The 26,247-nt window shown below is 37.1% G+C and overlaps 2 protein-coding genes across 2 annotated transcripts in view; one reads left to right on the top strand and one right to left on the bottom strand.

Annotated features, from left to right (window-relative positions):
* The window catches only part of ADAM12 (ADAM metallopeptidase domain 12), a 322,093-nt gene extending 320,196 nt beyond the window's left edge, over window positions 1-1,897 (top strand). The window contains exon 23 of the mRNA XM_024210612.3: window positions 108-1,897. Coding sequence (XP_024066380.2) covers window positions 108-165 — 58 coding nt within the window. The 3' untranslated portion in view covers window positions 166-1,897. The remainder of the gene's footprint in view (window positions 1-107) is intronic.
* A 7,488-nt stretch (window positions 1,898-9,385) lies between these two features.
* The window catches only part of FANK1 (fibronectin type III and ankyrin repeat domains 1), a 58,557-nt gene continuing 41,695 nt past the window's right edge, over window positions 9,386-26,247 (bottom strand). The window contains exons 4-11 of the mRNA XM_029911372.1: window positions 19,989-20,070; window positions 17,612-17,686; window positions 17,176-17,241; window positions 13,131-13,296; window positions 11,139-11,282; window positions 10,350-10,427; window positions 10,223-10,267; window positions 9,386-10,123 (exon numbers count right to left, since the gene is read on the bottom strand). Of these exons, the coding sequence (XP_029767232.1) occupies window positions 10,022-10,123; window positions 10,223-10,267; window positions 10,350-10,427; window positions 11,139-11,282; window positions 13,131-13,296; window positions 17,176-17,241; window positions 17,612-17,686; window positions 19,989-20,070 (758 nt within the window). The 3' untranslated portion in view covers window positions 9,386-10,021. The remainder of the gene's footprint in view (window positions 10,124-10,222; window positions 10,268-10,349; window positions 10,428-11,138; window positions 11,283-13,130; window positions 13,297-17,175; window positions 17,242-17,611; window positions 17,687-19,988; window positions 20,071-26,247) is intronic.

Below are 26,247 nucleotides of genomic sequence, written 5' to 3'. Positions count from 1 at the left end.
TTATTGCTGAATGAATTAAGCTATACATCCTAATGCCAAAATTAAAAATAGAAGTTTAACAATTTCTGACATTTTCATTTATATATTTCTCATCTTTTTTTAAACAGACCTGCACCTAAACATCCACAAGTGCCCAGATCCAGCAACACTGCCTATGTGAAATGACAAGAAAATCTGAGACCTTTCTGAAAAAAGTGAAGACAGAAGTTTGCACTATCTTTAAACTCCAACTAGAGTGGGTTTAAAAAAATACCAATACTTAGAATTTTTAATGTTTAAAACACCATTGTTTTTAAGAACTCTGAGCTACTGCTTTTGGTGCTGTGCTGTGCTATGGTGCTCATGTACTTGCTCAGGTACTTGTAAATTATTAATTTATGATGAATATTTATTACAGTGCAGTGCACTGTAGTAGATATTTTTTTACCATAGCTGAGTTTTCCTAGGAAGGAAGCCTTTTTTATAATATTTCAGTGAACTTGAAACATTCTGCTTTGTGTCTTATGTAGAGTGTTTAGTTTTGATCTATTCTTTATAGAGTACTAATACTCATGGATAAATCAATGGATAAACAACTCTAGTGATCTCAATGGTTTATAACAAACCTGTGAATGATTACATCAGGGTGAGCCATGTTTTCTGGAATACAGTGAAATGCCCAATATCTGCACACGAATGTATACCGTATCTGTTTAACCAAAATAACTGTTACTAGTTGTACTGTAATTTCAAGATGCCTGGTATCACTGTTTGAAATTATCAGGAAATCTGTGCTTAAATAGAGCATATTGGTTTTGGACAAATACTGGATATCATAAAATTGTATTTTTAGCTCATGGTTTTATCAAACACAACACAATCGTTCCATATCAATGCAGATTCAGGCCTTCCAATGTAATTACATTTTTTGATGCTTTGGTAATTAGATAAATTCAATATCCTATAAGATAGTGACATCTTACTATGCAATATAGCTATACAGTCAAATACATTGAAAACACTAAGATGCTATATTTACAAAGAATTGTTTTAAAAATAGATCATATGCATTTCTGCTGCCTCACTTCTGCTTATCAACTGTATTTTACATATTTACTGCTGTTTTGTATCTAACTTCTATCACTCCTGTAACAAAGTGTTAAAAAGATGTACTTTAGTATAAAGACATGAGGTATCTGAAAACAGACAGGATCTTCATATCTCTTGAGCACCATTCAGTGTAAAAAGAAAAGCTACTTTTGCCCTTCATCTGTACATTGAATCCTCATCAAAAAGCAGAGATTGGAAACCAATACCTTTCTGATTTCTGTTTTGTATTTCTTAATTCACACAGCTGAAATTGTTAGAAGAATATTTTTAAGTCCTACTTTAGTTCCCTCAAATCACCATGTGGTGGATCATCTCTTTTACAGTGATAAACAATCAAGCTACTACTGACCATTGCTCCACATGTGGGTTAAATTATATTAGGAAAATGGTCGTATTGCAGCAAAGGCTCACAGTGACAGCTCCTCCCTAGCTTTTCCCACTACGCTAACCTAGCCCAACTAGTGCTGTAAACACTTTCACTGTGAGTGTAGATGCAACAAATTCATTTTCAACACTGCTACTGGAAACATGAGTGTGTGTGCATTGTGTGAGGTCTCTTCCACACTCTTTCTGTAACACTGCTAAAAATAGTTTGTTTCACCTACGCTATCAACAAACTCTTCTTTTCAATACAAGTTGAAAGGGACTAAGTGGGAGCCATTACTAACATTATTGTCAGCAATGGGTTAGTTTCATGTTTGTTTCTTCAAGCAGAAAGAAACGTACAGAGGCCTTTGGATCTCATTTCAGTGAGTGTAACTCAACTTAACTTTCTCAGTCTCCACTGTATCAAGGCAACAATATAGCAGCCAGGTTTATGGATGAACTAAACAGCTAAATTCACATTACCAACAAAACAAATAAATCAAAATAGAATCCTCCTCAAAGACATTTCAGTTCCTAAAACATGCATATTTAATAAAATTACCAGTGATTTAATTTATAAGACATTCTGGAAAATGCTAACAAAATATTTATGATAAACATGGAGAATTTCTGAGGGTGGTGGCACTCTACTTTTTTTTATATTGGATTTGGCAAACACCAAAACCAGGTGCTGTTGTGGCTGTTTAAGCAACCTTTTTATGAATTTTGGATAGGTATTTTTGTTTTGTTTTTAAAAGCCTTAACTCCTTACTGCTAGCAGTGGCATCTTGTTCTGTTGCCAGAATTAGGAAAATACATCACTTTTAAAACATACTAGGGTTCATATGGACACTTCATTCCTTTATAGTCCTTTTTTAGGCTCCCATTGACTACACTGTATCAAAATATTTCTGTATTTCTGATAACGTTTAAAGTGTGGCCACATTGAAGTGAATGGCAACACACCCAATGACTTTAGTGGGGCTAGAATTTTACCTAAAGGTTAGCTCCTCAGCTGATGTACATCAGAGCAGTGTTGTTGACTTCAATGGAGCTGTAATATTTTACAGCAGCTTGGGACCTGACTCCTCAGATTATACTTGAGTAGGTTTTCAGAATGATATGCAGGGACTTAGTCCTAAAACTTCTATTAATATTAAAAGGACACAAAATCTTCTGTATTTTTTTCTTTGTGATAATACCCTTCTGAGGTAGGAAAGTAGTCAGTATTTTTGCAGAGCTTTGCACATGTAAAGTATTCTATCAAAGTGTTATAGTTTTAGAAAATCCCAACAACATTATTTGAAAGTAAATATTTTTTCTTCATTAGCCTTTGGCAAACATTAAACTTTTCCCATGTTTCTAATACAACAGAAGACAATATGGCTTTCTTTTTTGTCTATTTCCTTATTTATGTATTAGCTTCCCTGCATAAATGTGTGCAGTGATGGAAATACTGTTTAATTTCTGCTTCAGAGCCTGCAAAGGAAGCATGGAGAGTACGAAAAATTATGGCAGTAAGCCCGATAAAGGGGTTTTTGAGGGGATTGGGGTTTTTTGTTTGTTTTTGCAACTCTTTCTTGATTTCTCAGTGAAAAGGTTATACTCCAGCAGATTGTGAACAGGTCAAATTATGGGCCTATATAATAGTGGTCTCAAGAGCTGAGAGGCTAATTTTCCAGTGCCTGCAACTGAAATTTACAACTTAATTCTTTCTGAAAATAAGATATTTCAAGACTAACAAGCACCAGGAGAGAAATTCTTCCCTGGTGTAACTCCATGCAGATGCACCAGGGAGGATTTTTGGCCACTATATAAAAAACGATTACATGTCAAAATATGTAAAGAGTGTACACTGCCTTACAATCTAAATTTCTTCAAAGTTCACCATCACATGAACCACACAATCAACAAAATATAAGAAAATAATGGCCACTTGCAGAGGGAACACTTTTATGCCTTTGTAACTTTATTGGGCATTGTGAAACTAAAATTAAAGGCCATTGTCCCTTGTAATTGGCAAAATTATGTGACAAAGTGGCACACAATGTAAAAATCAGACTGCTGCAAGGAAGCTAATGATTTGAACTGGTAATCTGTAGTGGTGCTAAGGCTTATTAGGGTGATACATGTATGATTCTTTAAGACTACTTTTGTGAAAGATGTATTAGCAAGAACAATTTAACATGATATAGAGGAACAGAAGTTGCATGACTGGTCTGAAAGTTTTTAAACCAGATCAACTTCCCCTCACCATCATCAATGTGTTTAAACACAAAGGTGCACTTCTTAAATAACCTGGATAAAAAAAGGTTCCATTTGCATATGGTTTATGAAGAATTAATAGATGTTACTACTCATGTTTTGAATATGCTTGTGTAACACCAACAGACCCCGGTCGTCAGGCTGGATCAAACCTGGGTCCTCTGGGGCTTAGTTCATGATCCTCTACTGTATGAGCTAAAAGCCATATGGCTGTTAGCTAAGGCTGTAGAGCAGACTCATTAATCTCTCTCTACGTGGTCTCAGTGTCACCAGACGGGACAGAACACCAAACCCAGAAGGTGTATGGGTTACACTTGCATATTACAGGTGGTTATAAGCACATCAATAGATGGCTGTAAGCCACAAGTAACCTATTAACCTGTTGGATTCTATAACAATTAACCATGTATCAAAGCATCTGTTAATCACCCATTAACTTTTTTAAAACTATTTATAAATGGAACCTTAAAAGTGTAACCAGCATCTCTAAGCAATACCCCTTTAACAAGCTGGAATTCCAAGCATGAATATTGCAATGCCAAATTTACAAATGCTTCATGAATCCAGTGAGGTTGTGTGTATAGCTCTTATTACAGGATCAGATCCTGAGTTAACACCCATGCTGACAAAACAGATTTACAAGGATCAGAGATGGGTTAAAACTAATCTGAACCATAATAGTTAAGTCATGATACTTTAAGATTAACTTTCACATGATCTTGCTATCCCAGGATTCATCTTAAGTCTGCATGAGAAATCTCTGAAAAATACCTTTAACCAACTTGTAAACTAAAAATTTACAACTATTTAAAACAGCTGACTAAACGGGGATATATATCAAAGGTTATTAAACATTTAAACTTCTTAAAGCAAAACAGCTCAAGCACATGTAATGATTTTGAGATTAATTTTACAGTTAAAGGCTATGATACAAGTATGTATGACCTACTTGAGACTTGCTGACTCATGTCCTGGTTGGGAAATGCCAGAGAGATCTGGTCCCTTTGAAAGCATTCCCTCATTCTAGAGAGGTAAAAACTTAATGCTTTGTTGCTGCTGTTACTGGTAAACAATACTCTCATAGAACCTGGGGAAGAGCACGTACCTGGGCTCTCCAAAGAGCAATGCATAAAGGTGCATTATGTTAGTGCATGGGACTGGAAGTACAAATGACCATCAACAAACCAGTGAAAATTACTAAATATGCGAAGTACAAAAACTGTATAAAACGGAGACAGATATGGGGTTTTCCCATCTAATGTCTTTCAATTTTAGTAATCATAGGTGTTGCTTTTATATAGATACAAGTTTTCATATACAAGTGTAATTTTTCCACCTGCGTGTCTTCTTTTAAATGCCTAGTTAGTTCAAAGCTGCTGTACATGGCTTTTTTCCTGGCAGGTACTTTTTTTAGCATCAGTTCTGTTTAGTTCTGATTATTTGAAAATCCAAAGTTATTGCACTATTTGCTAATGCCCAATAAATGTTACTAGTTATAGTTTGTTTTTAATGCATTTAGACATTTACAATAAAGTTGAAGGAAGATTTATTCGTTAATTATCTTTTAGTACACTAGGAAATTTACTTTTATAAACTCATTAGTGCCAGAACTCATTCTACATACAGATTATCCCTTCTGAACAACAACTAAATAAATCTATCCACAAGAGATTATGCCCCTATGGATCATCATCACATGTTGCAAAATATAGCTAAATATGAATTTAGCTAACAGAAAAAGAAATAAAATACTAATCTACTACACATTTAAGAGAACGTGGGGTCTAATGGTTTAAATATGGGTGTAGGAATTGGGAGATCCTGAATTTTCATCCTTTTCTTGATACAGAGTTCTCTTTTTGATCTTGCACAGTTACTTAACCTCTCAGCATCAGTTTTCCCCATCCATGAAATGGATATAGTAACACTTAATTACCCAATTCATAGGGTGGTTTTGAAGCTTAATTAGTTAGTAGTTACAAAGCACTTTAAAAACCATTAAAGTGCTACACGTTATCTAAGTCACCTCATAAACTTTCATCTCGCTGTCAAATTCCTGCTTTCGCATACTCTCTTCTGGATGGTGTTTGCTTCTCCAACATACCTGAATATTCCTTTCCAATATACATTCACATCTATTTCAAACCAACAGAAGACTTTTGTATGTATTAATTTATGTTTTTAAACAAAGCATTAAAAAGTGTGACCAGTGACTGTAAACAATCATTAACAGAGCAGTCACAGAAAAATATTTTTAAAAGCACTTTAAGGCAGGATATATAAAAATACAAGGCATGTTTTCACTAGGTTAGACTCTGGGAAAAAAGGTGCTATTGTTCTATAAAAAAAAATGTAGCAACTGATAAGTAATTTTAACTGTTTAAACTGCAGACCATTTAGCACAGTATGATCTGAGATTAAAGCTACATAAACCAGCACATTACTTTTTATGAACCATTCATTTATCATGCTTCAGTTAAACTTAAATGTGCTTAACTTTTTCACACACTTAACTATATAACAGTTTGTGTTACTTTTGTACACATTTCTTATAGAATTTGTTATTTTAAGATATTACAAGTGAACACAATGTAATGCTGCAATAGCAGGACACTCTATTCATTGTTAAGAATACTATATTCAATAAACTGTAAACACATTTGTTTTGTTTTGTCTTATGTAATTACCAAAATGATTTAGAAAAAAATGCAAACACCTCATCAAGAAAAAAATATAAGATACTACCTAAGAAATCAGTACGGTAACATCTTTCTTTGCTAGGTATGTCAATTATTTCATTTCGACACTCTAAATAACTGTAAAATTTCACCATGCAACAGAATTATTTTTCTTATACATTAGCATATCACAGGCACTTTTTTGTTATACATGTATGCAGACATTTTCTAAATATGTACTTAAAATTTTGAAAAAAAAATTATAGGAGTTTGAACTACCACCTTTATATATGGTAAACTAACGGAAAAAACTTGTTTACAAATAGTGTTTTCTTTAGCCATTGGGAGCCATAGAGCTACAAGCTCCCATTTTAGAGCTGCATTTGAAATATCTTACTGAGCATATGAAGGAAACATAGATGTCTAACACAAGCTTAATTTCTCATACAACATTCCTTGCTAAAGCGTTTGCAGAACAGAAATTACGTTAATATTGAAGGAGCAGTTTATCTGCTTTTCTATTAGGAGTAGGAGCAGCTTTAGGCAGGCTAGACAGCTACTTTTGGTGTCATATTTTTGGGTATCCTGAAATTTCCTTAAACAACTTGTGTTTCAGCATTATGTGAGTTTGTCATTAGTTTAAGAAGCTTCCAACTCCTTCCCAGCTGCAGATCTTGCTCTATTAGTAGACCTGTACATGTAATATATACATTACCGCTTTACTTGTTTTAAACATTATATAAGAAGGTACTGTGGAGAAAACAGTATGTAAATATAATTAAAGACTTTTCCTGATACATATGGATAAGAGGGCTGAATTAAGGTTGCACAAACAACTTTAATTCTGGTATTTCCTTTTCAGTGCTTCTGTTTGCAACTTTAGTAACATTCTTCTAACACTTTTGTGTGTGTAATTTCCTACATTTTTAAAAAAGTAAAAACAAGCAAAAAATTTAACCCCTTCTCCCCCTGAAATTCCATATTGTTCTTCAGCAGGGTTGAAACCTTTACACCCCTGCTATTTGAGTAAATTCATTATAAAGGGAAGGAAGATTGTCAAATAAAATGTAAAATGACAGACAGAAGAGTAAGAAATAGTCTAGTTTCCTTCCAGCACAAAGTGAGAGATAAAAACATCCTGTGTTAGATGATAGATGTGTAAACAGCCCATCCCTGGAAAAAATGTAGATGCAGAGGATAAGCATAAAAACAATCCATTATTTGTTAATTGCCATGCCTAACAGTATTACTGTTTTCATGGTTCCATTTCGATTTTAATCTTACAAAGGTAAATAGAGAGGAAAAGAAAGTTAGCATCTGCATCAAAATGGGAATCATATTAGTTGGCTGACAGTTTTTTGAAAGGCTGGATTAAGAGAACAGAATTTTCACTGCAGACATTATCTTTGCCCTGGAAAGAACTAGGAATGCTTTTCTGATTAAAAAGAAGATTTGGCTTCTAGAAGAAATAGCACAAATGGAGGAAAATCCTAGAACTGTTGCATTTTCCCCTGCCCGCCAACCCCAGGCATCTTCCAAAGCCCCCTCTGTTCTGCATAAAACCTGAACAGGAAAGAAGAGTCACAAACAAGTTCTTCCTTAATGAGGTAAATATTTCTGATAGTACAGTCTCTTTGTTAGCAATCTTCTTCTTACAGGAATTGCAAGATACTGAGGTTTATTTTTATTTTTTTTTCAAATTAATAGAATTTTAGCATACATTTATTTTTTGAATTTTAGTAAACTGCATCCATATTGGCAGTGCTGCTGGGCAACTGGACTGCTTAAAACAAAATACCAGTCTAACACTGGTTATCCCGCTCCACAAAATGAAAGTTACTTCTTGTGGATGCATACTTTTAATTTACCTTTACATAGAAACACAAAGTAAGTGCAGCTTATGCTTTAAGACATATGATAGCATTATCAACAGGACAGAAAGTACAATGATTGACACTTAAAAGTAAACATTTACACCTGAGAGAACTGATGTGCCCCATTGTAATATTTCATTGTAGTAAGGAAAGTATTGCAATGTATCATGATAAAGGAAAACATCTACATTTTAATGTCAATCCGTGTATATTTTAAAAGTGACAGCATGCAGAAGACTTTCAAAATATAGTTATGTGGATGTGTTTTATATAAAAAACATCAACTATAATTACCATATGAAATATGGTAATTGTCAGTAAATAACCTTGATGTGCACTCTCCCCTCTACAAACTTAAGAGTACTTTAATTACATTTTAAATGGTCTTCCCATTGTGAAAATTTAAAGCATTCAAATTGTATAAAACTCTGCTACTTGTTTTCTCACTGTTGATAGTAAATCAACATTTATCTCATAATTTGTACAGTTTACATTGGCTGCTACTAAAATTGTGTTGATTTTTAAGTTTTATTATTAATGTTTAAAGCTTATCACTATTTAACTCCAACTAGCCATTTCTGGGTTTACTAATACCTTGCACACTATATTGTGAATGCAAGAGTTACAAGCAATTTTTAAAATAATAAAACATTATTTGGTGACCAGGCAAGGTTAAATGTTGCATTAATGCTTTGGAATTCTTTAGGTTTGAACTCCAAAAAACTGTTAGACTGTACCTTTAGTGACGATTAGACTGTACCTTTAGTGACGATTAGACTGTACCTTTAGTGACGATTTCCTCTTACCTCCCCAGCATAGGCCTTGTCTTCTCTACTGAAAAGGGTAACTAATACACATGAGCTATCCCAAGGTAAAAAAAAAACAGCGAAGACCAGTCACTTTACTTTTACCACAAAGTGAACTCAGTGAGGTCAATCCCTTGAAGTGGGTATAAGGCTCTTTATCTTGTGATAAAACTTAAGTGCCTGGACTTCATTGCGTTTCTACCGCAGGATAGATTGTTAGTTGCCCCCTGATGCTGCAAGACCGTGTATGAGGAGGTCCCTGATTATTTACATCAGATAATAGTTACAGTTAACGTCACAACTCAGCTTCCACCCTGAAATCCACCTTTCAACTTTATTTATTACATACACCTTCCTAACCTAACACATTATCCTGGAAGGATATTACAGTCCTTAAGACTTAAACTTAGTCCTTCACTCCTACGGCTGAGTCTGGGCATGCTGCACAAGCAAGATGCTCATTTCCTGGGTAGAAAGAAGGGACTTCCTGGCTATTTTAAGAGTGACACTGACAGGCATCAGTGGGAGTTACTGAACATTCTCTAGCCAGAGGGAAAGTTACTAGGACACAAAGGAAAAGAAGAAGAGGGAAGTAATAATAAAAAATATGTGAAAAAGAATCTTTGTCATGAGCTCTGAGAGGGGCTTAGAATAGGAAGGGGAATGATATACAAACTACATTTATGAAAACATTATTTTGATTTACATCTAACTCTAAATGCAAGAGAATATAAAGTAGTGTTAGGGAACAATGACAGTACAACACACATATATATTTAGATACAAGACAACATCCTCAAGAAGCTGAGCTACACATTTTAATGAGCATCCAAGAATCTGTAACAACTGAACAGTATAAAGTAAAACAAGCAAATTCTAATGCTTAACTGAGGGCCAGTCTTCATGTTTTCACCTTACTGGTAGAAAAAGCACTCCTTTTCTTTTATTTAGTTACCTCACGTGCCTGTGAGCCAAGAACTGGTGGAGGAAATTTGGTGTTCTCATTTAATTTTCTCTTATTTTCTTCTAACAAGGTGACCACGCTCTAAACAAAAAAAGCAGAAAAATTAAGGGAAAGGGAAGGGTTTTAAAAAACAAAACCAGTAGAAACCAGGAAATCAATATGTAAAATAATTATTCATACGTGTCTGTGAAAACCTCTAGCCATTTCTAGAAGACCTTTGCCATACTGAAAGACAAAACAATGGCATATTCAAAATCTTTTTTAGATTTAAAAAAAAAATTATAATATGATGATTGTTTTTAGCTACCTCATTTTTAACAGTAGCATCTGCTCCTTTATCCAGCAGCAACTGAATCAACTCTTCATGGTTATTTAATACTGCCACCTGCAATATAATTAGAATACTATAATACATAGTCTTATATTACAATACTGTTATCTGCCACAAGTTAGTGTATGTATGTTACATTACACAGGCCTCAGTCTTGTACTGGGATCTGCTAATGTGGACTCCAGTGCCCATGCAGAGTTCCACTGGCTTCAGTGAGATTCCAAATGAGTGCAGAGATCAGCACTAGCTGAATCTGAGGCAGGATCTGGGTTTTAAGAGAGCAGAGAGGGCTCTGCGATAATATGTAGACTTGCAAAAATCAAAATATCACACGCATGTATTTATAAATGTTATGGATTTAAAATGTACAGGCTATGTTCCTCTGTGATGACAAATGATAACATGATATAGAAAGCATTTTATCATCTTTGTAGAATACATAACTATAGTACTTCAGAAAGATAAATTCTGAAAGGGTGAGAGAATCAGAGAACTCATCCTAATAAAAATACATTTGAGCCTATGACGTCTACTCAAACTAAGTACTGTTATTTTACAAACCAAACCAAGAGTTTTTTTAATGTATAATGTATTAGTAGAGGAATAGTAGTAGTTTTTTCCCTTGAATAAAATCCCTCTAGGAGTGAATGAATAACCACTGCTATCCTACTGCACATCTGAGTTAACAAGAATTTTCTAACTGTAGTCAAATTCCTGACCTTAATTGCAAGTACACAACTAAACTGATTATTGAAAAAGGCATACCATTAAAGGTGTTTTGCCATCTTTATCTTTCATATTCACATCTGCTCCTGCTTCAATTAAAAGAGATGCCACATCCTTATTCCCTGTTACTGCAGAAACTCTCATCAATGGTGTCCATTCTAAGCATGTATCTTTAGTATCTACCTATTGCAGAAAGAAAGACATTTCTCATACTTGAAAAATAAAATCCATATTTAAATAAACAAGAATTTTTCACATTGCTGAGCAATTGCTGAACAAATTCACAACCACTCTGAGTGCAATCAAATTGTGCCATAAACCTAAAGGGACTAACTCACATATTTAAAATAAATTATATGCTGAAGAGCTTTGCTGGATCAGGGCTACAGTACTCAGTACCTTCCTTGCTGGATGAAGCCCATAGGAGTTACAATTCTGGCCGGCCTCCCAGAGGATATTAGTAGTAGTACTTAGGGTACATATTTTAATTGGAGCCCCAGAAAGTTTCTCCTGCAGGCTCCAGTGAGTACATGCTCCTTTTAAGAGGAGGCAATATATTCCTTGCTCTGCACCCAACTTGCATGGTAACTGCTTTAACAAAGTAGACATTAGAAGTGACTCCTGTATGTTTTCAGGCCTTTGACGTTTGTGCATGGAGAATAGATTTCTTCCTCATCCAAAAGAATCATAACATCTTTATGTATTTATTATTTATTGCAATTTAAAATAACAAAAATGCAAAGCATTAGGCACCCTAAACATATAATTAATATTACAACAAAACCTCAGCAGTATGCCAATCATTTAAATAAGAAATCTCCTTTCTACCCCTTGATTCTGGAACCTTTGTACTACAGCTCCAGTAGTAAACCTGAATATGGCTGGATATCTGATAAATTAAGTATTCAAAGTCCATATTCTTTTATGGTAAAATAAAAAAAAATGTATACCAAAGAAGAACATGGTAAGAACCTAGATAAAATTATTTTAAATCTGAAAAATAGAAACATGCCATTTCTATGTCAATATTCATATTTTTCAGACTGCAATATGCAAGTTTAGGTCCTGAAAATATACAACTCATTTTCCTTTAGGTGGAGTCATTGTGGAATGCAACAGGATCAAACTTCACTCCAAGATTTGCAGATTTTTCAGTTATCAGTAACCTCTACTACCCTACTCACTGGGCTAAGAATGCTATGTGACAATAAAGTTATAATGTGAGGTTTCATGACCTATCTAGCACATAATCCCCTTCTCTCTCACTTTGCACTCCTGCAGGAGCCTCTATCAACATGACTTTTCTTAATCTGAACTTGTTTTACAGGTCATTTCTTGGTCCTTTACAGTTCTAGTATGCTCAATTAGAATAACATTATACCCATCAATCTTTATCTCCATATCTTTAACTTTTCATTTAGCCTCCCTGCAGTCTTCAACCAGAGCTTGATTAAATTATATCCACCAATTTGCTAATACTTGCTGAGCTGTTACTAAGAATATCCCATTTTGTTTACTAATGCAAGTTTGTGTCTCCAGATGGTGCGAAATCAAAAGTAGGCAAGACTGCCTGTCTCCAATTTCATGGAGGCTTGGGAGCAAAACAAAATGCCAGATTTTTATTAAAACTATAAAACCTTCAATTTTAGGCTCTTCAGGGTCTGTCTATTTCCCTATTAGCTATCTACAAAACAATTACCAAAGTATAGTAATTTATTTATAAAAACAACAGAATTAAAAGGCAGCACTTCCCCCAGCCTCCTGTAGCAGATTCTCTATGTTCTTATCAGAACTCTGACCTCACCTTCCCCCATTTTTTCTTCAGTTTCACAATTCCTAGATGTTCAGGACCTATGTCATGGTCACAGTCACTATCCATTGAGCAATATGATGCACTCCTTTATCCCAAGGGGCTCAGATATATACTTAGCGAGCACTAACATTCCCAAAGTATCACCAGGCTATCAGGCAACCTCTTTATGTCCCATAAAATGCTGTTTTCTCTTAAGAACACACAGATAAAATCCATACCTGACAGCCATCATTAATCATCCATTCAATAACCTCACAATGTCCTCCATCCACAGCCCAGTGCAAAGCTGTACAACCTCCCAGATCTCTGACTTCCCAAGAAGCTCCTTGTTCTCTGAGGTATTTAATAATATCCAGGTGACCAGCAAAACAAGCTAACATTAGGCTGTAACATAAAGAGAATTATTTTGCTGGAAGAACAGGACATCATTATTCTTCTTACATTGTTGACTTACTTTAATTTGGGCAGCCTTTTCTTGTCAACTAGTAATTTTGAGCTGACAACCACCAACTTTACTGATATTTAATGTACAGCTAAGCTGTAGCTGTCCTTGGGAGAGGGTGAAAGAAAGGCACAAGAAGACCCTTCACTTCCCCTGCTGCACCCCACTCTGCCTCCAGTGCTCCAAAACAGAAGAGAACCATAATGGTACAGCCAGCATAACCCAACTACAGAGGAGAGAGCTACTAGTAATGAACACCATAATGCCACCTTCCTGCATGCTGGCAAGCACGTGGAGGCCCCAGAATAGAAATGGCCATTAATGAGTTCATCTTCAGACAGCGACACTGGAACCATTATGCTTTCTCCAGCCCTACACTGGCATAAGAGGCAGTATGTTTCTCAGCCTTCTCAGGTTGGCAACCCCTTATTCAAAGTCAAAAATATTTGAAACTCCTTTGCATTTACTATAAATGTTACAGTAAAAAATGCACCAGTAATAATCCTATTAATCTGTGTATCTTTGAGAAGCTAACCGAGAATACTAGACCTTAAGGGTAAGGATGTGCAGAGAGCAACGGAGAATATTTTTCTTTGCTTTAGATTGTAATATAATTTTCAATGCCTTGTGATCACCCTGACTGCCATTCATGATCCCCACTGTGAAATACTGATCTAGTGGATGGGAGCACTGGACTAGGGAATATGGCTTCTAGCCCCTGCTCTACCACTGCCTCAGTGAGTGACACTCAGCAAATCACTTCACCGTTCTGTTTCTCATTTCCCCTCTCACCCTTAGTCCGTCTTGTCTATTTAGATTGTAAGCTCTTCAGGGCAGAAACTGTCTTCCTATATTTTAACACCACCTAGTACAATGGGGCATAGGCGCCGACTCAGTGGGTGCTCCAGTGCTGGAGCAACCATGGGGAAAAAAAGGTAGGTGCTGAGCACTCACCGGCAACCCCCCTACCAGAACCTCCCCATCCCCACAGTGCCTCCCAACCGCCGGCGGGCCCCGCGGATCAGCGCCTCCCCCCTCCCTCCCTGTGTCTCACGCCCGCCACAAACAGCTGCTTCGCGGCATGTAGGAAGCTGGGAGGGATGGGGGAGGAGCGAGGATGCAGTGTGATCGGGGGAGTGGGCAAAACTGGGTGGGAAGAGGTGGGGTGGGGGTGGAGCAGGAGCAGGAATGTGTGAAGTGGGGGCGGGGCCTAGGGTGGAGACAGGGATCGAGCTTCCCCCCCACACTCCCCCTGGCACTTTGAAAAGTCAGCGCCTGTGCAATGGTGCCCCTGATGTTGGCTGGGACATGCAGGCACTACTGTAATATTAATAACAATAACACTGTCAGAGACACAAGGTGGGTGAGGTAATATCTTTTACTAATAAGATATTACCTCACTCACCTTGTCTCTCTAATATCCTGAGACTGACACAGCTACAACTACACTGCATACAATAACGCTATCACTCAGGTGATGCACTTCCTACTCTAACACAGTTCTGGCTCTTAAAGCCTTAACTGAATCCTTAAGATGAAACGAAAATATAAATACGTTTTTTATTCAGAGGATTAAAATTAAAACAAGATTAGCCTGTAATAATAATAATAATAACAATAACAATAATAATAATGCTAAGATGATGTTTTGACTGGCCACCTGCCTAGATAACATCTAAACAATTGTCTCATTAGTGATTCATTAATATCTCTTTCTCGCTAATCTCTTTTAAATAAAATAATTATATAGCTACAAAACTGTACATTCAGCTAATATACTCACACTTTGTGTTTCTATTACCCTTGTCTTCTCCCTCTGACAAAATTTGGTTCTACGCCCACCTGTCCTGTATTGTCCCTATTTAGACTGTAAACTATCAGGACAAGGACTGTCTTATTTTATTTTTGAACAGCACCTGTCACAAGGGAGCTATTCAAGTACACAAACAATGAAATCACACATTTAATTTTTGAGCCCTTAAATTCATTGTCAACCATAATAAAATTGCTCTATGTTAATCATACAAGAAACATGAATCAGTAACCAATCATCATAGTTTTCCCTTTATTTTTAAATTGGAAAGAATCTAATTTATATCTGTCTATCACAGTGTTATGTATATACACTTGCTAATCTTAGATGATATCCGACAGTCTTCAGTCTTTCTCAAAACCACGAACCCTGGCATCAAATGTGTGCATGGGTAGAAATAAAAACACACTTTACCAATGCACAGGAAACAAGACAAATACATTTCTTTGGCGAATGTGGAATAAAGTTAATTGAATATTGATGCTCTGTGTATAAGAAAGTATATATAAATTATTGAGCCTGCCAGTTCATTACCAGGCAGAACACACGTATGTGTGCATACTACAACCCCAGAAAGCCATAACTGGCCCATTGATCATCCAAGGGGGCAGGGAAACAGATTCGTGATCTGACAAATAGAGAAGCAGATGGACAAATATCCTGGGACACTTGAAAAGGTTCATCACTGGGAGCATTTGTCTTTTGGATCACGTATGGAACCAGGTAACTCTACCTGGTCTGATTTACTAAGTACCAAACAGAGTAGCCTAGTTATGAGTGGAGAGGACAAGCAGGATAACAGAACTGCCAGAAAGGGCTGCCTGAAGCTAAGAATGCAATGGGGAAATCAGAGTGGCTACACTAGAAACTCAAGTAGCTACAAATGGACTGAGCTACCTGAATGCTTCAGGGGTGACAGCTGTAAGGGATCCCAGCAGATTGGTAGCAGTCTCATCAGAGAAGGAAGTAGGGTGACAGCTGCAAGCGAGGGGACAGGCACAGTAAAGAATATACCAGAAGGAAATCACTGGGGAGTTCAAAGGAAGACGTTTGTGTAGAACACCGTGAGGCCAGACTAGAAGGAACCCAGACAGCATCAAGATAGTGGCACAGATAAAGACAAGGTCCAGGAGAAACAGAGAGACCTTGCAAGCTTAACTAGATTTTAGGAGGCACCGCCTTATGCAAATCAATTAATTGACTAATTTGCATATTTAAAATTCACTTATTACCATAAACTTGTTTTTAAAAATTGTGTGCGAAATTAGTGATGACGAAAGGCACTGTCATGATACTGTCATGATACTTCTGGTAAATGATACGTTCTGTTTATCTCCAGGGCAGCAGCAGCCTCCATAGCCCATGCACTTATCAGTCTCTCTCTTGAGTCTGCCCATTATTATAAAGCATTGCGGTGAGTTTGTGATGTGGGAGCAGACACACACCAAATTCATCTCACATAGGAGCCACCAAAGAATCACTAGATGGGATCAACTTTCAGCTGAATATGAATTTTGTATAGAGGCTCTAATACAGAACAGCATACGGTGCCTAACAACTACATATCTATCAGCCACTTCTCTTATCTTACTACAGTCTGTTCTAGTGTTTATTTGAAGAGGGGGTTGTTCCTTGAAGATATTTTTATTTGTCTCTTTTCTTTACAAATATGAGTGAATTTAGAGATTAGAGCCACGCAATGAGAGTAAATACTGTGTAAACTTCCTCTTCAGACCTCTGCTAATGCAGCTGACTCCTGATCTACTATTCTCTTTTCTAATGAAGTCCTGTATTCTTCCTGAACAAAGATTCCCAGTTTACTGAACTCCATAGTAATTTTATGATGTGGTCAAATGGAGACTAAGATTAAATCAATAAAACTCATTTTCATTTGTGACCAAAACTAGAATCTGAATATCAGTTTCCAGAAATGAAAAAAATATTGATGCGGTAATGCATAATAACAGTTCCCCAAAATCTCTGGTGAAACAATATATCCATGCAGTACCTGTCCTTTCCACTTCCATTTTTCTGATTTACATCTGTTCCATTCTGTACCAATATTTTCGCAAGCCTATATAACATAAAATATTTTCATCAAGAACAATGCCCAGTAAACTAACATTTCTCATTAAAATAGAAACTCTGAAAGAGTAAATAAAAACTTAGTTTTGCACACAGTCTATTACTGACAGTAAAAAAATATATATCCTAAAAAGGACTTTTTTGATTTTCAACAATAAATACATAGAAGAATAAAATAAACACTCTGGATTAACTTTATAAATTGTCAAAGTTGCCTTTATATTATGAAAAAACAAAACATCAATAATATTCTATTATACTTTTCCTAAACTGACCATCTATTATTGTGCTCCAATATAGTAGAAAAGTGTAAAAAATCTATCATGCACAACAAAGAGGTAAAAGAAAAACAGTAATACCTATCATATCCTTTCTGCGAAGCAACCATCAGAGCAGTAAAGCCTAGTTTATCAGGAACATCCACCTTCACATGTCTTACAGGAGGAGAAAAGAAAATGTTACAAACTAGTGTATCTCAAATATTTTCCAGAGACAACTATAAATCTTTCCACAACATATTTCTAAAGAGTGTCTTATAAATTCAAAGCATTGTAATCACCTATTAATTTTGCCAACAGTGTGAAAGTAAAAACCATTAATCATTTTATCAAAAATTCTGACTACTATTCTTGCTGACTTCTATTATTACAGTTTGTTTTTTAGTGTTTTTTCAATAGAAATTCATTGACAAATATTTTTCAAGTTTCATTTTTCCAAAAAAAAAATAAGCTACTTAAAAAATTATAGCTGCCTAGGTAAAATCATATTTTTAGGGAAAAAATAATTTCACCATGTCAGAGTTGAGGTTGGAAATATAATGGAAGTCAAATAATAAATAGAATATTCTAATAAACATTTGAAAAATCAGGAAAATTGGACAAAGTTTCACAACAACCTTATTCTAACCCTGTTGACTTAACTAGGATACTAGTCTATTATACAAATGAAAGCAACTAGAAATTGCATGTTACTGACTGCAACTGAATGGGATAGTAACTTGCTGAGTGATTAAGATATATACTTTTACATAAATAACTCAATGAGTCTGTGTGCATCTCTATGATTATGATATTCTGTGACATTTGTGGTCAATTATGATGAATAGACAAGAGAGATGTGCCTATCATAGGGGGAGGATGGATCAGGTTGATACAATGGGTGAAGTAGAATGCATTCCTTTACTCACACTGGGCTGCTAAACAGGGATGGTATCTCTGCACATGCAAAGAGCTGTGGAGCTAAATCCTGGAATGGGAGCCCATCACCCGGTCTTCACGCAGGATACAGATAAGATGTACCTCAATCTGTGCAACACATGAAGCCTTTCCCTTGCTCTGTCAGATATAGTAGGTTCAGGCCACCACATTCTGCCTTATCTCTCGGTTTTCCCAAAAAACCTTGCTCCTGCTGATGCATCCTATACTTTCTACCCTGCACACCTGCCAGAAGTGGTACAGCACTTTAAACAGCTAATTACTAAAACCACCTAAAACAAACCAAGTTTATCAGGCGCTAAGTAGAGAGTGATAAACACCTACGGTCCCCGCTATGCATGTGAGGAGTGCAGCGAGCAGAAAGAGTGCCCTGGCTCCACCACATCTCACCCCATGGGGGCCATTCCCTACTTACCAGGCGAAAGCCACAATCCATCCACCATCTAGTATGGGGAGGAGGTGACAGTCTTCATTCTAGATCAGAGGTGGGCAAACTATGGCCCACGGTCCCCCTCATGGGGTCATGTAGTAATTTTTGTTGTCAGAAGGGGGTCATGGTGCAATGAAGTTTGAGAACCCCTGCTCTACCTTTCTGTTTCATCAGAAGTCCCCTTTTTCTTGTGTTATGAGAAGGGGTGAATATAGGTGCCCATTTTCTTTATTTTGTACCCTTTTATGATATCCCCTCTGCCTTATTTGTCAACTCTGTAAAATAAACACTCCCAGTTTCTTCAATTTCATTTCACATGGAAGTGTTCCCATGCTTCTGATCATTCCCATTGCCCGTACACCTTTACCCCGATATAACGTGACCCGATATAACACGGGTTTGCATATAGCACGGTAACCCCGGGGCTCCGGCAGCGGGGCTTGGGTGGCGCTTTAAAGGGCCCAGGGCTCCGGCAGCTGCAGGGAGCCCTGGGCCCTTTAAATCACCGCTGGAGCTCTGCCGCTGCTACCCCCGGGGCTCCGGCAGCAGGGTTCAGGAGGCAATTTAAAGCGCCCGGGGTTCCGGTTGCTGCGGGGAGCCCCGGGCCCTATAAATCACTGCTGGAGCCCTGCTGCTGCTACCCCGGAGCTGCGGCAGCAGAGCTCGGCCGGCGATTTAAAGGGCCTGGGGCTCCGGCTGCTGCGGGGAGCCCCAGGCCCTTTAAATCACAGCTGGAGCCCTGACGCCACTACCCCGATATAACGGGGTTTCCATCTATAATGCGGTAGGGATTTTTGGCTCCCAAGGACCATGTTATAGCTGGGTAGAGGTGTATTTGGATCCCATCTATTTCTTATATACACTTTTTAAGGAAGAGTGATCAAAACCAAATGGCATATTCCATTTGTAAAATGATATAACACAGAAAGCAAATTTGTAATTTGTCACTTTATCATAAAATGTGCAGTCTAATTTTTAGGACATGGGAAAACTAACTCATTGAAACAAAACACAATAGCATCATGCAGTTTACATGATTTCATGTCCACTGTAACACTTTATAGATATTTTATAATCTGAATATTTTCTCACCCTCCCTGAAGAATTTTAAGAACTGCCTCTACATCATTCATACTGACAGCTCGATGAAGTTGCTCTCCGCTCATCGGCTCTCCTGTAGAAAACAAAATAGGAAAGTATTTGCAAAACAGTTCAGAAATTCATTCTAGTGGTGTTGCCAAGTATTGAAATGCTGCAAATAAATGATTAGCTTTCATATTTTTCAGTACCACTTTTGGATATTTTCTAGATTACTAAATTAAACAAAAGAATCTGTATCACTGTTACATAGCTGTTTTTATTTAAGAGGTGACTCTTGAAGTGTGGTTATACTCACTGGCATCATTCTCACAATACAGTATGCTCATTACTAATCTGTCTTTTTTCATTACCATTTTTAAAAATCAATTATTTTAGTGGAAGACTAATCCCTTTATATACTTCTGTATTGGAGGTGAACCTATATCTGGGAACTATCATGTTAGAGATTAAACTACTCTACTGCTCAGTCAACATAGTACAATCCCTTGAATGCTGTGGTGATTGGGAGAGATCTGGCTTCCAGTTCTCTCTTAATTCTTTCTTGAAGGGCAAAACTGCTGTGTCCGACCATGACTCCCTCCTGTCTAGGGTTTGGACCATGATCAGCCTACCTTTATTCAAAGATATCTTCCTACAGCCCATTTGTCAAAATAAAAATAAGAACCAAACACCACCCAGAACTAGAGTAACAGCTGTTCTAGATATCTTCTCTCATAACAAAAGCCAGTTGTAAAATGGTATTTCCTAAACAAATCAAATGTATTGTTCCTTGTGCCCATAAATGTGCCCAGTTTCAATGGGCCATCTCTAAAACACACTAGTTCCTGTGGTAATTGGTAAAGACCAGATTTCTAATCCATATGCCACACTTTTTGTGTTAGTCTAATGATGAACATGGGCATTAATGAACCAAAAAAATAACAACCTTCTTTTGAATGCGGAATGATCTCTTTCCTATTTACAGAGAACACAGCTGTAGTTGTAGTTGTTGCTACCTAACCAGGTCATATGAAAGAAAACGAGGAGAACACAGCAAATAGATTTGATTGCTCAGACTCTAGGTCCAGCACAAAGTGTTGCAGGTCTCTCCCATGAAAATTAACTAACCTTTGAAATGTCTGGTTGCACTCTGAAAAAGTAAGGGCAAGGATGAAAAAGGGCATTGCATGTAAAGCCTGTGTTGTGGAAGTAAACTTCAAAAAGTGGAAGATTTTGATTTGATTATTGGATAGGCACCTGATGACAGCATGCTAAGTGAGTCAAATCCTGTTGCAAAACAAGCAACTAGTGGTTAGCCACATTTCAGTTTAAAAAGCTTCAGACTGCATATTTTCTAGAACCTGTATAGCTCTGCATTTTAGGAAACTACATGTTGTTAAAATGCAGTACTGACTCAAAGCAAGATTAAAATCATTCTAATTAGAGAGTGTGGAAGTATTTAAAGAAAGAAAATGTGGAGGGTTAGTGTGAAGATACTGCAGTTGTCATCCTTTGAGATTTTACAAGATAGCTACAGAGTTGATGACTTAACTTGCTTGTACAAGACATTTGTTAACAGTTTTCAATTGCCAGAATATGCTTATTTTATTTGCCTGAGAACCGGCTTCAATAAAAATTATAGAATTTGGCATATTACTTTAAATCTTAATTCTGCAATGTTTATAGTGTTTGAAGTTCTTATTAGCTAGGTAGCCCGAGGGTGGTATGTTTTAGGGCAGTGCATCTATATTTGAAAAGTTCCACAAGTCATTCAACAAGACTCCAAAGTCAGCCATTGCATCAGGAAGACCAAACAAAAGCAAAGAGAGTGGAGTGATGCTGTTGTAGGTGCTAAAACAGTTTACCATGAAAGAAAAGGAGCCAAGTAAACAAAAGAGAATAAGAAAAAATTAGAAAGAAAATGAAGAAATTAAAAGAAGATAAAGATAAAGGAGAAAAGACATAAAAGCATTTTGGTGAGTCAGATTTAATTCACATATCTTACTTCCTACATTTCACTTTATTTCTTTAGAAGACGCTTCACAGTTCTATTAGGGATAGAGTGTGATATTTAGTCACAACCCTGCATTATGGGTAGTGAAGAGACATACCACTCCTGTAGAGGGGCGAGAGTGGATAAAAATCAATGATTTAAAAAAAAAAAAAAACCAGATTTTTTTTTTATTTAAATCAGATTTTTTTAATAAAATGCTTTTTGAGGAAAAAAACCCTATGTAAAGATAGTTTTAATTAAGATACATTATAGCTCAAATATATCATTATGGAATAGGGATTATAAATTCTAATTCTATAGTATGAGACAATATATTCACGTAATGTTTAAGAAAAGTTTTGTAAATGAGTTCAAATAGTTCAGGGATTAGGGACCCAATCTTATGGGGTTCCAGAGGCTTCCGTATAGATTATTTAGGTTAATCTTTCTATCTACCCAATGGGACTCAGTGCTAAGTCTAGAAGATACTATCAGAGATGCTTAGTTTTGTAGTTCTCAAACTGTGGATTTGTGTCTCCAGAGAGAACATGCTTGTTAACAGCAAAAATGTTTTTAAATAAAAATAATATATAGAGGTGAGAAATAACAGACCTCAACTCTATTGTCCCTCTGCAAATTTGTGTACACAGAGTCAATCCCTTACCTCTCTTTAAAAGTGCAAAGTTTCAAAAAGTTCAATGAATAGAAGATTGTTGGGGGGTGGAATAGATCTGGACAAGGAGAAGAAGTCTGGAGATAAATGTGAGAGGATAGGAACAGGCAGTAGAAACAGAAGTGAAACTGTTTGAGCAGCAAATTCCAGAAGTCTTGAGGTCTTTCTGAGTGTAGTCTTCATTGATTTGAGATCTACCATAGCATTCTCTCACTAGAAGGGAAAACGTATAATGGCAGCAGGTCATAAAAGAGACCCAGTTTGGGGGTCATCTATCTCTGAGTTGTGAAGAATATGTATTAAGGTTATAATAACCAACAAGAATGCACTTTTATGTAGAAATCCATATGTAGAAATTTTATGATTAAACTGAGTCTTCCTGACTAGTGATTTAAATCATGAAATTTGATTTAAATCAAATCCACCATGAGAGGCGCATTGTGAGGAAAAAATTTCCCTGGTATACTTCAGATTCCCACTCTTGGGTTCTTGGTTGGCTGCCTGAATCTCCTATTTTTCAGGCAGCTTCTTGGGAGGCCATGCAAATGAGTCTGAAATCAGCTCAGAGGCTCTGTGCTCTTCACTCATCTCTCCCTGCATACTGATTGAGCAGATGTTGAACTACTGCTCAGCAACGCAAATAAAGGCAGCTTTGCAGATGGTGGCCAGCAAAAGGAGCAGCAGGCTGCAACCCAGACCAGGGAGTTAGGTAGGAAACCTTAGCAGTCTGTCCCTTTCCAGCATATAACCAACCCACAGGGAAGAAAAACAAACAGTGCCTTAGGTCCCTCTAGCATTCAGGGGGAAAAAGTACTTCAGCCGGGGGAGAGAAGGGCAAAAAGGCGGGGGCGGGGGAGGAAACAAGCATACTCAAGAGAGGAAGGGGAAGCCTTAGAAAGGGAGAGACCCGGGAAAAGCCCAAGGGAGAAATCAAACAGAAGATGGATAGGAAACCTCAAGAAGAAGACAGAGAAAGAGATGGGGGGGACACCTAACTCAAGGGAAAGGGGAAGGTAGGGGGAACCAGAAAAAAGAAGGGCTGGAGGAATACTTAGGGTGGGGTAGGGGATATGGAAGACAGATACAGGAGGAGAGACTGGGGAAAACCTCAAGGGAACTGATGGATTACTTGGAAGAGGAGGATTGATAGGAGTTGATGGCTTGGGGGGAAAATGATGGGGTTGACAGTGAAGGGGAATATTATACAAATGAGATACTGCACCATCCTCAAATATGCAAATTTGGGCAAGATATAATTTGCATAAAAGCTCCAGATTTCCAGACCTTCCAAGCCTTAAGAAAGGAAACGAAGGTTGTGACATTGCAGTCTATATGATTTTATAAAAATATGCTAATGAGTGAATATAATGTAACTGGAATATGCTTCATGCAAAAGGTCTCTTGTAAGGTATCATTACAAAGCTTATAATCTACTGAGTGTGATCATCCTATTTGTATAAATGTACCACTCTTGTATCTGAAACTAGAAATATGAAATATAACTCTGAGGGCCTATTGTAATTATGCAAAGTGTGGGCCATTAATGGTGGTTTGGAATCTTGATGACTCCCATTAACCAGGACAATTGTCTGCAGATGGCTGTGTTTACCTGTAAGTCTTCCTGTATACATGTGTGCTGGCAAGTGGGCAATGATGTCTTGCAGTGACATGTGATCATGTCACCTGAACTGGAATCCATCTTTAACCTGGTGTCTTTCCATTGAGAAGGAAGGGGTGGGAACCTAGAGAGGGACAAAGGATTCCCGCCTTATGCAAAAGATATATAAAGGGGTGGAACAGAACAAAAGGAGTGGAGCCATCATGAAGAATCCCCTAATTACCACCTGAGCTGGAACAAGAGCTTTACCAGGGGAAAGAATTGTGCTCAGGCCTGAAAGGTGTCCAGTCTGAGGAAAAAACTTACTGAAGCATCTCTGAGGGTGAGATTATCTGTATTCAGTTTGATTAGACATAGATTTACACGTTTTATTTCATTTTGCTTGGTGACTTACTGTGTTCTGTCTGTTACTACTTGGAACCACTTACATCCTACTTTCTGTATTTAATAAAATCACTTTTTACTTATTAATTAACCCAGAGTATGTATTAATACCTGGGGGAGCAAACAGCCGTGCATATCTCTCTATCAGTGTTATAGAGGGCGAACAATTTATGAGTTTACCCTGCATAAGCTTTATACAGGGTAAAACAGATTTATTTGGATTTAGACCCCATTGGGAGTTGGGCATCTGAGTGTTAAAGACAGAAACACTTCTGTTAGCTGCTTTCAGGTAAACCTGCAGCTTTGGGGCAAAAGGGAAACAAAAGTAGAATTATGGGGAATTATATACTAGTCAGCCTAACTTCAATATCTGGAAAAATACTGGAACAAATTACTAAACAATCAGTTTGGACAAGCACCTACAGTAGGGTAATAAGTAATAGCCAATATGGAATTGTCAAGAACAAGTCATGCCAAACCAGACTAATTTTCTTCTTTGACATGGTAACGGCCCTAGGGAATGCGGGGGAAGCTGCAGACTTGATATACCTTGATTTTAGTAAGGCTTTTTACACAGTCCCACATGACATTCACATAAGCAAACTAGGGAAATGTGGTCTTGATGAAAGGGGGGGTGCACTCCTGGTTGAAAGACCATATCAAAGAGCAGGTATCACTGGTTCACTGTCAAACTGGAAGGACGTATCTAGAGTGGTTCCACAGGTGTCTGTCCTGGGTTCAGTACTATCCATTACTTTCATTAATGACTTGGAAAATGGAGTGGTGAGTATGCTTATAAAATCTGCAGATGACACCAAACTGAGAGGGATTGCTAGTGCTTGGAGGACAGGATTCAAAATAACCTCGACAAACTAGAGAACTGAAATCATCTAAATGAAATTCAATGAAAATAATGCAAAGTACTACAGTTAGAAAGAAAAAAAATCAAATGCACAACTACAAAATGGGGAATAACTGACTAAGGACTGAAAAGGATCCGGGGGTTACAGTGGATCACAAATTGAATATGATTCAACGAAGTGATGCAGTTACAAAAAGGACTAACATCACTCTGGGGTGTATGGACAAGAGTTTCATATGTAAGATATGAGAGAGATAACTGTCCTGTTGTAATCTGCACTGGGGAGGCCTCAGATGGAGGACAGTGTCCAGTTCTGGATGCCACACTTTATGAAAGATTTGGAGAAAGTTCAGAGGACAACAAAAAAAATGACAAAAATTTAGAAAACCTAACCTATGAGGAAAGATTAAAAAGAACTGGACATGTTTAGTACTGAGAAAGGAAAATTGAGGAGGGAACTGATAATAGTCTTCAAATATGTTAAGGGCTGTTAGAAGAGGACCGTGATCAATTGTTCTTGTCCACTGAAGGTAGAACAAGAAGTGATCAGTTTAATCTGTAGCAAGAGAAATTTATGTTAAATGTTAGGAAAAACCACCTAACTATACAAATAGACTTCCTAGAGAGGTTATGGAATCCCTGTCATTGAAGGTTTTTAAGAACAGGCTAGACAAACACCTTTCAGGGATGATCTAGGTATATTTGACCCTGCCTCAGCACAGTGGGGCTGGACTATACGAC

The sequence above is a fragment of the Terrapene carolina genome, unplaced genomic scaffold (assembly GCF_002925995.2).
Source record: "Terrapene carolina triunguis isolate 2854851 unplaced genomic scaffold, T_m_triunguis-2.0 Scaffold95, whole genome shotgun sequence".
Lineage (NCBI taxonomy): Eukaryota > Metazoa > Chordata > Testudines > Emydidae > Terrapene > Terrapene triunguis.
This window is presented reverse-complemented; position numbering and strand designations above follow the sequence as displayed.